This window comes from Hyperoodon ampullatus (assembly GCF_949752795.1).
Source record: "Hyperoodon ampullatus genome assembly, chromosome: 9".
Classification (NCBI taxonomy): Eukaryota; Metazoa; Chordata; class Mammalia; order Artiodactyla; family Ziphiidae; genus Hyperoodon; species Hyperoodon ampullatus.
In genome coordinates, this window is record NC_136922.1 from 71,422,909 (window position 1) to 71,438,061 (window position 15,153).

General features: G+C 38.8%; 1 protein-coding gene across 2 annotated transcripts in view; it reads right to left on the reverse strand.

The window, feature by feature from the left end:
* DOCK4 (dedicator of cytokinesis 4) overlaps positions 1-15,153 on the reverse strand; it is a gene marked incomplete at its 5' end in the record, with an annotated part of 498,756 nt that overhangs the window by 27,413 nt on the left and 456,190 nt on the right. For both annotated transcript variants that reach the window (XM_079712023.1, XM_079712022.1), the window contains 5 exons: positions 439-605; positions 1,968-2,109; positions 7,378-7,482; positions 9,290-9,376; positions 11,654-11,802. In XM_079712023.1, the coding sequence (XP_079568149.1) occupies positions 439-605; positions 1,968-2,109; positions 7,378-7,482; positions 9,290-9,376; positions 11,654-11,802 (650 nt within the window). The remainder of the gene's footprint in view (positions 1-438; positions 606-1,967; positions 2,110-7,377; positions 7,483-9,289; positions 9,377-11,653; positions 11,803-15,153) is intronic.

Genomic DNA, 15,153 nt, shown 5'->3' on the forward strand with positions numbered 1-15,153 from the left:
AGGCTCCCCAGTGGTTCTGTCTCAGAATCCCCCGTTCCTTCAGTATCCTTTACTCACGGCAGTCTCATGTAACTGAGAATAAATATCCTGAGGTTCCCACAGTTGGTTAAACATGAATGAATGAGAGGACTGAGATGAACCATGAGAGCTCAAAAACTGGACCAAGGACCACTGCCATTAGAATCGTCATAAACTTCAGGGCTTCCTCTATGACCCAATGAGTCAGAATTCCTGGGCTAAGAAATCTGCTTGATGAGAAAGCACCCCATGTCACCCTGATACATGGTAGAGTTTGAGAACAACTAGACCACATGATTTCTGGTCCCCTCTAGCTTTATCACTTGACTTTATTCTGAGTAAATATTTATCAAGCATTTTGCCCCCTAGGAGTTCACAGTCTGTCTGAGGAAACCGCGTGTCAGAAGAAAGGCCTAGTACCTTGAATTCATTCTCTTTATCTTTAGTGCCTTTGTGAAATGGTCTGTCGTAGCGGAATTTCCAGATGTGATTCACTTTATAGAAACTTTTGATGTTGTCCGGGACACCCTCTCTCTGCAGGACCTCCTGGCTGTCCGGGATGGGAGTCACGGCATATATCTGCAAATCTAGGATTCAAGAGTCAAGGAGGGAACCTGACTTGGCAAACTCCGTGAAAGTCTGGCTTGAGCTGAGCTGTGGCAGAGGCAAGAGGATGGGGAACAATCTGGTGTTTCTATTTGGAGCCAAGTCAAAACTGCCAAGAAGGTACCAAGAACTTGGTTCATAGCAAATCACCTCTCAAACTACAAGCCTTAAAGTAGTTTTACCTAGGTGATTCTGACAAAGTATCAGTTTGAAATTTCTATGTCCTGTGAATTTATTTATCATTATTTTTTTTCATTTTGGTTGGGGGTGGGTGGGAATGGCTTGGATCTCACATACTCAGGATTGTTTTAATTTTAATCCTTGATCATGAGACACTCTGATCTTTAGTGCATGTATGGTCTTTTTAAAATTTGTTTGTTTGTAAAACAATGTACAAATACCCATGCAGCCAAAGATAGTAACCAGTACTGATAGTAACTTATACGCTCCTGTCTCCAGCCTTCCCACATTTGTGGTATCCACTCTCTCAAATCTTGTATTGATAAGCAGAGTGTTTAGTTGTAGTTGATACTTTTAAAAATTACTTTAAAGGCTATCATATTTACTTGTATGTTTACCTTCTTCTCTTCTCATTCAAAGAAGGATAGCAAAATTTTTTCCTTACATAACTTCTTGCTTCTGGTGCATTTAAGTTTCTACTTTGAAGTGGCATCTGTAATTTTCAGGGGGAGTTTCTGGTCTTCTTTAAGATCATCAGTTTCAGAAAAAGAAAGAGGAATTCAGAAAAGAGTGCTGGGGTGAATTCCCTTTGCCTCTAATGCCTGTGTAATTTCAGTTGAGTTGTTCATGTTTAGACAATGGGAGTGTCAATTATATGGCAATTATTAAATGATGAAGTGCTGTCCAGGATGCCATGGCTAAGAGTCCCTGGAAGATACGGGGGGTAACTCTCTCCCCTTCCATCCAGAATAAAAATAGCAAGGGAAAAGGGGGTAATGATATGTCCCAATAAACATAGTGCTATCATTTCCTTGAACTGAATTCAAGTAGTTTCTACAGGGGATGCCAGAGGAAAATTATTCTAAGGGAAATCCCTAAAAAGGAGCTTTAAAAGCAGGGCTGAGATACAGAAAAGTTGTAACTAAGAGGAGGAAAATTCTTTAACAGACTCCTTAAGGGATTTCTTTTCAACTAAATCATGAGAATAACTATCATAATTCTGTCTGGAAGGGGCTAACCTAAAATTAAGACGATGAGAAAGAGGGAGAGTAAGAACAGAGCTACTGAAAAGGGATCAGTAGTTGAACCACCTGCATGAAAATGCTCTGCAGCTAAAGGCCAGTGCGATCTAACTGGAATCCAGCCCTTCTAGGTGTGGATACACTGAGCTTCTGCCTGGAAGATGGTCTCGTCGGGCTGGTTGGCATGCTGCATGGCGATGGCGTGGGGGAATTCGTTCAGCATTCTCTGCTGGAAGGCCTCCAGCCTTTCGTAGTCATGTCCTCGACACACAAACTCTTTATTCTGGAGGTGAAATCAGAAAAAAAAAAAAAATTAGGACCATATAATTGGGTGCTTTAATTACAGAGAGAAGCCAAAATAAATGACACTGGCAGTAACTAAGCATAGGCCCAACATCAATAGACTATAACCAAAAAAATACACTGGGACAGTCTAAAGAATTTACCCAAATATTTAAAATGCAGAGCAAAGGTCATGAGCATAACTCTTTATTGCTTTTAATAAGTTCCAGTAGCATGCCTCACTCTTCTGGGTTCACCTGCATGAGGTGTAAAGGGGCGTCTGGTTCTCAGAGCCCTGAAGCACAAAACAAAGCAATCCTGTTCCCTTCAAATGTCAGTGAACACATGTGTTACAGATTATTTTCATAAACTGGATATCAAGTTAAGTGGATAAATTCTCAATCTGGAAGAAAGCAAAGTAAGTGCAATCTCTAAAAATACATTTTACTGCATTCTTTCTATAAAGGTCACTGAGATCACCCTTAACACGTTCATTCCTAGATCCTTCCATATAAAGGAAGACTAGGCCTGTCTGCATTCCAGTTCTCAACAGGGCTGGCACAGGAAGCTTCCCTGCCATCCCCAACTCAGCTCAGCCTTCTGTAGCCAGGAATTCTGTTAACTGGCTGAAGCTAAGATTTGGGACTTTTAAGGTCTTGCTAAATTTTTGTCTGTTTTTGGTTTTGTTCTTACAATATGCATAAATATTCTGTGGTTAGGACTCTCTCTCACTGAGGAAAGAATGGTGAAGGTCATCCTTGTTGGAGGCCACAGAGCTGGAAAGATGGGCACGTTTCTAACAAGTGCCTTTATGATTCAGTTATCGATAAGGAGGAACTCTTTCTGACAGTTTAATATAATGAAATTAAAATTGTTGAGCACAATCACTGACTAGGCTCTCTGCACATACCTTATATAACCCAAATAAACTTGAGAGGTTGTTACCTCCGCCCCCCATTTTAGAATTGAGAACCAAGGATCAAGATCGTTACATACTTTGTATGAGATTTAAGCTCAGGCCTGAGTCCAAGGCCTGAGCTCCCTCTGTTCTGAACATGGCCTGGTACGTCCAGGAAAAACTCCTAGGAGCTACTAAGACCAAGAAAGATTGTGGGATAATGTGCCTTGCAGATCTTTAAGAAATACAGTGATTTGTGGTCTGGGGAGTTAAGGCCCAAGGGTCTCAGTGTTTCTCAGCTCTGTGAGGTTTCTGTGATTGCATCAAATGCCCCGAGGAAGAACTCTGGGCCAAAGTGAGGAAGTTAAAAACCACCCGTGGGCAGAGGGCTCGGGGTTGCAGCTGAGAAAAAGCAGTTGCAGGCACGCAGAGGAAACAACAGCAGGACTGGGTGCTGAGAACCTGCCACAATTCCCCACAAGCCTCTTGCTAAATCACGATCCTTTGAAAAACACAAGCTAAGACAGACTCCCTAGAAATTAAGACCCCCCCAAACAATCCTATATTTAAAACTTTCTTGATAGAAGTCATACCTTCTGATGCTGTATTATTTGCTTTTTTTCTACTCAAAAGATAATCAACAAGGACCTACTGTATAGCACAGGGAACTCTACTTAATACTCTTTAATAACCTGTATGGGAAAAGAATCTGAAAAAGAATAGATATATGTATATGTATAGCTGAATCACTTTGCTGTACACCTGAAACTAATACAACATTGTAAATAGACTATACTCCAATATAAAATAAACTTTTTTTAAAAAGATAATAAATTTGCTTGATAAAATAAGACAATACATACCTTCCTGCATCTTACAGAAGTCCCCAAATAAATATCTGAATACTCAAAAAACTGAAACAGTTCTAAAAATATGCTTATACATCATAACAGTTTGTAAAATCAGGGGAGTTCCTCTAAGTGTAAAGTCATTCAGTGGTATTAAGAAATCATTTTGGAATAAACATAAATTTTGGGTCTGATATTTGAGTTTCTGAGAAATAAAGAGGAATTAAGCATTTCCTCCATCAATGCTTTTTTTTTTTTAAACCACAGCTTTACTGAGATGTAGTTCACATACCATAAAATTCACCCTTTTGAAGTATGCAATTCAGTTGCTTTTAGTATAGTCACAGAGTTGTGCAACTATCAGCACTATCTAATTTCAGATTATTTTCATTACCTCAAAAAGGAACTCATGCCCATTAGCAGTCGCTCCCTAGTTCCCCTCCCCTCAGTCCTTGGCAACCACTAATCTATTTTCTGTTTCCATAGATTTGCCTATTCTGGACATTTCATATAAATGGAATTACATAACACGTGGCCTTTTGTGACTGGCTTCTTTCACTTATAATATTCTCAAGGATTCAATCGTTTTGTAGCATATATCATTACCTCATTCCTTTCTTATTGCTGAATATTCCATTGTATAACTGTACCATATTTTGTTTATCCATTCATCAGTGGATGGACATTTGGACAGTTTCCTTGTTTTGGCAAATATGAATAATGCTGCTATGAATACTCGTGTACATGTCTTTGTGTGGCTCTATGTTTTCAATTCTCTTGATTATATATACCTAGGAGTGGAATTGCTGGGTCGTATTTATTAATACTTACTTTTTTTTAATCGTCTTTGTTGTTTTTTTTTAAAGGAAATACATACCTGTGGTATAAAGAATTCCCAAATAGCACAGGGCATACAATAAAAAGTAAATCTTTTTCGCAACCTTGACCTCAGTCATTCTCCTTAGACAAATCATTATTCAAACATATTCTATGCATATAAAACATTGTCAGTAAAGAACCCATTTTCCATGAGGGTAAAAATAACCTACTTTGATCATACAATCATATAAATATATTAATTTATTTGAGCTTTAAACATTTTCTGGAAATTGATCAAACAATGAAAGGAAATTTTTAATGTTGATATTTGTTTGTTTTTAAATCAAAGAACAGACTAGAATCTGATTTACTAAAAAAAGGTCTAGCCTCATGATTCCAAAGGGTACAGTGCTCTTTAGAAACCAATAGAGGGTGACCCTTCTCTTTCATTTTGAAGGAAATGCCATTTATTTCTAGAAAAGCTGTTTTCGAAAGAACAGTGATACAGAGATCGATTTATTCCAATTGACTTTTTAACAAAATTCATTTTATTAGCCGATGCAGTCCTCCAATTTGCTAAATTCCCTTTAAAATTATGGCTCCTAAACTGCTTCTGATTTTTAAAAACTTTACACTTTTAATTAATACTAATTGCACATACTAGATAGACATCTAGGATACTTCATAATACACTTGCTAGCTGAATTCAGAATTTGATCAGGGCTACAACCATTTTGTGGGCTGCTTTCTCTATAAAAAATATTAAAAATCATATTGTATGACTCATTTGGTATAAAGACAAATAGATGAATAATAATCTAATGTATAATATACATTATAATATATACTATAACATTTTCTTTAACCTAAAAGTTCACTTTTTTCTGGGACTTTCCTGGCAGTCCAGTGGTTAGGACTTCACCTTCCAATGCAGGGGGTGTGGGCTCCATCCCTGGTCGGGGAGCTGAGATCCCACATGCCTCATGGCCAAAAAACCAAAACATTAAAAAAAAAAAAGAAGCAATATTTTAATAAATTCAATAAAGACTTTAAAAATGGTCCACATCAAAAAAAAATCAAAAAAAAGTTCACTTTTTCTTCTGATTTTTAAAAGAAATTAAAACAGTTTTATGGGCCATCTAAGAATAATATGGTCTCTAAACACTGTATCTGCTGCGCATAATGGATCAGGTAGCCCTGAGTACGATAAGAAAACATCATCTTTGTATGATTTTGAGCCAAGAGAGGAAGTGGGTCTGCAGCAGCAGAGTCATGTCTGGACCCTCCTGTGGCGTCTCGGCCCTTTGTGCTGCTCACAGCTCTAGAACGCCCTTCCTTCCCCTCAGAACTTGGACCCAGGCCCTGTGTCCTCTGTGGGGGGTGGCTGATGACAGCCTAGGAAAAGCATGTCTATTTTCAAGATGTAGTCTTTCAAATTCAGCATGTGTTCTGAGTTTGCCACTATTTTTTATTTGGAATCAAGTTTTCCTTTGTCTTCAGGCAGGTCCATCTGCAGAGCCAACAATGTGACCGGGTACGTCATGTGGCTCCTCTTTAATCCAACAAAGAGATTTTACTTATGTCTGCGTGGCACCCAAATACACGGTCATTTCAATCAGTTAAAGATGATTAATTTGTTATTTGAGCATTTGTTCTATGTAATACTAAATCAATCTTTGCCTATGGTGTTTGGGTATCTTATATATATATATATATATATATATATATATATATATATATATATATATATATATATATGAATAAAGGTTTTATATATATAAAACCTTTATTCTGAAAGGCAGGTAAGTTAATGATTATTAAAGAAACAATGAAGTCAAATCTTTCTCCTCTCTGTTCACCTTCAAGTACCCCCATCCTGTATCTATCTATAGGTACTGACAGTTAAAGCAAGGTATTTAGGGCAACACAAATACCAAAATATTTGTATATTGAGATTTAAAACTTGTAATGAATTCACTCAGTGTTACAAAATTATCCTAGATACTTCTCCTCAGTTGCTTGGGGAGGTGAATTCCCTCTCCCAACCAATGCTTTTAGGTAAGCAAGTGTAAGTGGGATGTTACTTATCGAAATGTTATATAAGTATTCAAGCACATAAGAGACTACTCGGTACAGTGTGAACAATGGTGAGAATGGAATCAAGTATTTTACTATCCAGTAGGTACCTTAGAGAGTCTGGAAAATTTTCCTTTGTAGAAATAGTTTCTACTAGCAATAAATTGCATCTCTTTGCTGGGTGCCACTTAGCTTTTCACAGAATCGACTAGGCCAAACAATGCTCTTCACGTGATTCTGGAGGAAGAGTTTGCACATAATGTGAAACCGCTATGTTTTCTGCAACTCCAGCCATTTCTCTTGAATGTTAACTCTATGGAAACCGCATTCTGAAGAGAGACTCTCTATCACACAGGGGAAGCAACTGTAATTGCCAGAGACTGCTCATAAGATATAGTAAGCTTAGAAACTTAAGAAGAAAAATCAAATGATTGTTTGAAATCTTGGGAAATTACTCAAAACAAGTCATTCTAGATGAGTGTGTTTGCAAACTACAAAGTTAAAAGAAAATCTCATGACGTTATTTTACCCTGTCTTAAAAGGATAAAATGTCATTCAGATCTTAGTTTGCTTGACTGGGATATCTATATTGGAAGTATAAAAGCAAATTAAATAGTATATTACTTACTCTTAAGAAAAATGGAAATTTTTTCCCATAAAATCCAACTCTGAAGAACTCTGGTTCAAGACGTTGCTGGTCCATAATTTTGTCATACAAAGAGGCTTCCATCATCTAGCAAAGAACAGGGGAAATTTTAATCATTTTATCTCACCTTTTAGCTCTACCACTTTATAGAAGAGGGTATTTCTTCTATAAAAAGGAGAACATCATTTTAGTTCAGTTTGCAGAAAAGAAGGTTTGACTCCCTTTCTGTGCTTTAAGGCAGGGATCAGCAAACTTACTCTGTAAATGACCAGGCAATAAATATTTTAGACTTTGCAGGCCACATGGTCCCTGTCACAACTACTCAATTCTGCGAGGCACACAGGCTGCAGTTTCCTGACCCCTGCTTTAAAGGATCGAGTATATTATTACATGTTCTCACCAGAGAGAATGATTTCTATGCACCTGGTCTATTGAGGAAATATTTTCCTCCCAATAAGATAAAAATTAACATGAACTGTTAGAGGCAAATTCTGGAGAATTCTCGTACTCACCTGTGGATTTGGTTTTCCTGGGTCATGGTAATTTGGGACATTTGGAAGGTGCAACCTTGTACAGGTTGGACAGGGATAAACCAATAAACCAAACCAAAGGGGGCCTATAGTGCAAAGTGCTGTCTGGGCTGAAAGCTCTTAAACATGTCTTTGACAAGGTTGGAACTACGAAATACATAAAGCTTATGGTTTCCCATTCATGGTATTATCATCCCCAGGGTTTCCACAGAAAGACTAATATGTCACTTGAAAACATTCCCCCTTCCCCCGCCCCCAGTAACAGCTCCCAAAAGAGCAGTTGGCATGAAGTGCAATGCCTTGGGTTTATAAAAATCTTAGTGACTATGGCACCCAAGGGCTCTAATGGGTAAACACTGTAACCTCAATTCTGTACCCGGGACAGGATGCCAAGAGAAGCACAACAACATTTTTATATAAAACTGCAGTGCCTGCCAGTGCCAGCATGATGGACTGAAGTTAAAACAAGGTTTTTCCTCCTTGGTTTTGATGTTAGGAGAAATATCGATGAACTGCTGACATGAAATACTATGCCCAAAGTACAGGGCCAGCTCCTGCCAGCTGAAAAAGTTACTTGTGGTGTAAGGGATTTTGAGCTGTTAAAGGTTTATGAGATCATCTCTTAAATTGCTACCTCAGAATTAAAAGGAAACATAATCATCTTTTTTTTAAATGTATATATAAAAGCTGGATCCTATTTTAGAAACACTGAAGAGCTTAAGTGTTACAAGATCACACCAAATGTTCATGACTTTAAAGAATAGGACTTGGAGTACCAGAGGGACTTGCATGAATTTGAAATAAAAGAAGGTATAAAACATTTGTTCAGGGGCACAAAATATTAGAGTCCTTGGGCTCTTGGGTACTAAGACCTTGGTTTCAATTTAGCAAATAAAAACATATTTCTGAAGTGAAAAAGATTTGACACCTATAGAAGTTAACCCCCAAATATTTAAAAACGTGTCAGCTAGTCATTTTTACTATTTTGCTGTGCAGATTATGGGACTAAGAATGGTACATTGTTACAGAGATTTGTGTGCAAGTGGCAAGCTCTTCTAATAGTGTGGAGAGTTTCCTCAACAAACTGAAAGTATTTATCTTGGGTTAAATTTTATATTTCATACGTCAGATGTGTTTAGAATAGATCAAGGCCCCCCTTTTTGTATATTAATCAGAAAAATCACAAGATCAACATGCTATTTCTCTGTATAAATAGAGGAGTATGCTTCAGAGGAAAGGCATCTTTAAAAAGCTTTCTGCAAGACATATCAAGACTATCACAAAGCTAATTTCATAGCGTCATATTGGAAAGCTAAGCAAAAAAGGATTCCGTAACCCGATTAGGATGCATCCAGGTACCTTACCCTCATCTTGCTCAGGTTTCTATAATCATAATAACTTTCGTACTGCTCTGCAATCTTCCGGCACAAGATGATGCCATTCTCCCAACACTGTGGACAAGTGAATGACATAAATGTTCATGATCTCACAACATTTACTAACTTCCACCCAGAGGTCAGGAGGTGACTGCTTTCAGATGATCAAGCCTTACTTCTTAACCTTTATAATCTACCCTTAAGGTACCACTGCAATTTTATGCATGAAAACAGCATGTAATTAACGTGTTAACTATTAAAAATCTTTAGAGAGTGGGAAATGAAAACCCACCACAAATCATTAACATATGGCACAACAACAACATTTCCTGGCATCATTTCAAAATTATCATGTTGAAGATGTGGTATGTATATATATAGATATATATAGATAGATAGATACATACATACATACAATGGAATATTACTCAGCCATCAAAAATAATGAAATAATGCCATTTGTAGCAACACGGATGAACCTAGAGATTATCACTAAAGCAAAGTAAGTCAGAAAGAGAAAGACAAATACCATATGATATCACTTGTATGTGGGATCTAAAATACAACACAAATCAACATATCTATGAAACAAAGACAGACTCACAGACACAGAGAACAGACGTGGTTGCCAAGGGTGTGGGGGTGGGAGAGGGATGGAATGGGAGTTTGGGTTTAGCAGATGCAAACTAGTATATATAGGATGGATAAACAACAAGGTCCTACTGCATAGCACAGGGAACTATATCCAATAGCCTGTGACAAACCATAATGGAAAAGAATATGAAAAAAAATATATGTACAACTGAGTCACTTTGCTGTACCAAAGAAATGAACACAACATTGTAAATCAACTCTACTTCAATAAAATTTTTTTTAAAAAGTAATAATTTATAGGTAAAAAACAAAGAAACAAAATTATCATCTTGAAATAACTGCTGTTCCACAATGGTCAAGGAGACGAATAAATAGGCCCTCAGTGCTGGGGTGGAGGAACTGCCACCGACCCCTAAGGCCCAATTTTCCACAACTGGCACAGTGGATTCCTTGTTTGGCCCAATTTCACTTGGAAATTGTGAGGGTTTAACTCAGCTGGTTACTCTAAGGAGAAATGCAGAAATCCTTTGATCCAGCTTAGGTATCAGCAAATTTCTTCACCAAACAGTAAATACTTTAGGTTTTGTGGACCATACAGCCATTGTCACAACCACTCAACTGCTGTTAAATCATGAAAACACATCCGTATGGACACACATGAGCTTGGCTGGGTTCCAATAAAACTTTATAGACAATGAAAAGGGAACTTCATGTAATTTTCTCATGTCAAATCATTCTTCTTTTGATTTTGTTCAACCAATTAAAAATGTAAAAGTGATTCTTAGATTGTGGGCTGAACAGAAACAGTCAGTGAACCATTTGACCCATGGGCCATAGCCTCCAAGCCCTGATCCAGCACAAGCTCCTGAGAATGGGCCAAGAGATGCAGCCAGAGGTTTTGTAACAGCTTATCTTAAGGGTGGAAACTTTACTGCAGGAGGGCACAGAGGCATTTCTTTGCTATTAACGTAACGAACGATATGTCAGTGTAGTTTGATAAATAATAGAAGAGGATAGGAAAGAAGCAATTCCCTTTCATCAAATTTTTAGGTGTACCCAATTATGTCTTATAAGAGAACGAGAGCCACTGGTTGTATTTTAATTTCCTGTTTAACCTTGGCACTTCGGAAGATATATGTAAATCTAAGACACATATCACCAAAGCATCCAAGTGTTCAAATCAACTGGGGTCAGATTCACAATTATTTTTCTTCAAGAGCACTGCAAACCCTTGAAGAGGGAGCAGGGGGCAGGGAGGTGATGTTCTGAATTGCCTTATTAGCTCAGGGAGGTTTTCAACACCCCATGGCAACTCTCAGTATATGACTGGGTGCCATAAAATGCTGTAAACAAATTTAGTTTCATTTATTTTACCTTAAAAAAAAAAGTGGAAGGAGGCAGATTACTACATGCCAATTTGGGGAGCTGAGTGAGGTGTGATAATGGTTTTTCAGATAATAAAATGCCTGGGTGTCAAAACCTCTATATCAGTGTTAATCAAGGTGGGGTCCCATGTTCATACACATTGGAATTTCCTGGAGTCCTTGTAAAAATTACAGAATCCCTTGCCTCAAGCCAGACTTACTTAATCAGAATGTCCAGGAGTAGGGACTGGGAATCTTAATTTCAATAAACTCTTTGGAGTCTTTAATGCACATTGAAATTCGAGGGCCCCTGCTTGAAGAGGTGGCCATCAATGAACTAAAGGAAATGTGACAATCACCTTGGGAGAGGCCACGGGTGGGCGGGGCCACCTACCTTGCCTCTGTCAAAGTTCTGGATGATGGCGAGGTGCAGGTGCTCCTTGCGCTGCCATTCTGTCTGCATGGGGTAGGTCAGGAACTCCCGGAGGGGCCGATCAGACCATTCCAGCAGCTCATCATATAACAGGAGAGTATACGCGGCCTCTGAAATTCAAGTGGGAAGGTGATGATCGAGACAGGACCCCAAAGAACCTCCCTTCAAACGGGGCTGGTTTGGGACAAATTGGAGAAAACACTATTTTCTGAATGTCATGATACTAAAGAAAAAATGTCCAGAATATATGCAACAGAAGGTTAATGAATGATGAGTTCCCCTGGGAGATGGAATTATCAGAGATTTGTGTTTGATCTTTTGGTTCTCTTTATTCTCTCTGTCTTTCTCTCCTTTCCTCCTTTTTCCCCCCCCATAACGTTCATATGCTACCAGCATAGGATAATAAAAATAAAAATGTTTAAGGGTATCTCTGTAGCTGGTTCAAAGATGTAGGTAGGGGAGACATGCTTTTGTTTGCTACAAAGTTCACGGGTAAATCCCTTGGAGTGGGACTATGGGCATCTTCCAAGGGGCATGCTTAGGAAGCACAAAATGATAGCTAAATTCTCCTGGATAATAAAAGGCTGAAAAATCTGAGAGTGGTGCGCGTGTGTGTGTGTGTGTGTGTGTGTGTGTGTGTGTTGGGGGGGCGGTCAGGGTACAGGCAGAATTTAGGAGGGGCAAAGCTAGAGAGGAGCCGAGTTCAGAGAAGAAAAAAATTTAAAATCTAGCAACAGAGGAAGGACAAGAAAGAGTAAAAGTATTGGATAAACAGTGTGTGTGTGTGTGTGTGTGTGTGTGTGTGAGTGAGAAAGAGAGAGAGAGAGAGAGAACAAACTGCGGGGGCTGTGTGCTATGACCCCCATGGTTAGTCCCAACAAATCTTCAGTAATGGCTGCTGAAGTCATGACATGTTTGGTGTGGTTGGAATTTCTTGGGGAAACATGAAAAGAGATGACATTCTATACACACGCGTGAAAATGGTGACCCACAGGCTTAAGCATAGTTGACACGTAGTGTATTTAATAGAATACTTGCTATTCTGCAGGTCTCTTCTTTTCCTGAACCATAAATATGGCCAAATACATCAAGAAGAGGAACCAGAATTCACTGTCACCAATGAAGGACTATATTAATAATAATCTAACACTATAATAGCCAACTCGTTTACTGCATTGAATAAAATGAACAAACCCTTATGTTATTTATTCATTTAACTACCACCTCCACACACGTCTCAAAAGACACAGTAGGAGCTTTTACCATAATATCCATAAATGGTAATTCTTTTTTTCACTTATTTGCTTTATGGGTAACTACACATAGAGCTCTTAAGTAACATGTCAAGTTCTAGTACTATGATTTGGCTATCTCAATATATAACATATAGTTGTGATAAAGAGCTAGATTCCTATCACTTTTCTCTTTTCTCTCAAGTGTAGAAGTCCTGTAAGGCACAGGCTCTGGCAGTTCTTCCTCTTTAATTACCTTTGGTGAGCTCAATCCTGTAGCTTCAATGACTGTAGCAAAAGCTTTCATCACCCACCAGCAGTCTCTTATCCCCCAGCATTCAGTTTGTGCACTGTTACCAATATGACTTTCCTTCACTGCAAATGATCACGTTGCTCCCCTGATTAAAACTAGCCAATGACGCTAAGTAACTAACAGAACAAATGTATATTTCCTAAAGTGACAGAGAAGGCTGCCCACGATATGGTCCCTCCGCTCACATATTCCCACTGTTCCTCCACTTATTACAGGTACGAAGGAGCCTACCACTGTCTCTCCTAAGAAGCCTCCAGCCCCCTTGACCCCACGATCAGCTTTTGTTGAATGAAACAAGATGCATCCTGACCCAGAGGCAGCTGCCCACCAGGGACAGAGGTGGCTTCTCTTGCTTGGGCACTGGACAAACTCTTTCTTGTGGTGAGATGGAGAGAGGGAATATCCGCTAAAGGGTGTTGGTTAATAAGTGGATGCAGAAACAGCTGAATCGCCACAACGTAGGTTGCCATGGAAGACTGCCTTACAGAGGACAAGAATGGTGATGATAATAACCAGATCACCAGAGCTGTGCTGTATTTGAATAGCCTTCTACTTTTCTCTGAGGCCTCCTGAGATAATTTCCTAATCTTTAATTACCCACATATTCTTATCATGCCAAGCACCTAAGAAAACCCCATGTGTGTCTTTGTTTTTCCATCCACACTCTTTGCTCGTGTTATCCGAACAAACTAAGGTTCCCCTCACTTATCACACCAACTGACACCTATGGTCCTTCACAGCCTGTTCCTTCAAGCCTTTCCGCTTTAGCTACTAAATAACTCCTATTTTCTCTTAGTGACGCAGCTCAGGAATTATCATCTTTGTCTCTTAAATTTCTTGTGTGTCTCCCTGAGCACTCAAAAAATACCCTTAAGACTAACCATGTCACAGTGAAAAGGGGGAGGGGTGAGGACTGAGGTTCCTCACTCCCCACAGCTGAAGCCTGCAGCTGACCACAGGGTGGTACCCAAAAGGCAATGAAGGTCAAATTCACAGAGACAGAAAGTAGAATGGTGGTTCCCAGGGATTGGGGGAGGGGAAAATGGGAAGTTATTATTTAATGGGTACAGGGTTTCAGATTGGACAGGTGAAAAAGTTCTGGAGACAGATGGTGGTGATGGTTGCACAACAATGTGAATGTACTTAATGCCACCGAACTGTACACTGAAAAATAGGTAAGATGGTAAATTTTATGTTATGTATATTTTACCACAATAAAAAAGTGAAAAAAAGGGGGAGCAATGAAGAGTTTCTAATCCCTAAACTGCGTTCCAAATCATGTTTGCCCTGGTAAGGTCCAGGGGATGGCTGGAAGGTCATGTGTGGGTGACTTGCCCCTGGGAATTGTGGAAAACCAAGTAAGCATTGGTAGGCCAGCAGTGGAAGCTGAAAAATGACAGAATGGTGACACGGGAAAGGTGTGAAAACAAATTACACCTGTTTCAGAATTTGATTCGGGAAAATCATGATGTATACCTGAGGTAAACAGTGTGTGTAAAGGAAGCATTAAAGGAAACATGTATGCCTTTGAGGTGTTAACAACAGACTACTAAGGTTGTTTGAACACATTAACAAATTGTAGATGTTTTATTATACGTTGTATACTTATTCCTCTACATCTTTAGAAGACAATACTACATATTGAAAAGAGAAGGATGAATCACATCCAAAATTTCCAATAGACAATGTTTTTAAAAGTGTTTATAATTCTGAAAAGGCATCATCACATAATTAAATATGGGCTATCTCATTCCATCATTTTGAGATGTGTACAATGAGGACACCAATATGCAAAAAGAAATAACACAGGAGAAGAGTGGAGATGAATCAAGTAATGGAGGGCACTGTCACAGAGGGCTGGAAAGGGTTAAGCTATTTAAACTGAATCCTATAAAGATAGAGAATTTTTTCCATCA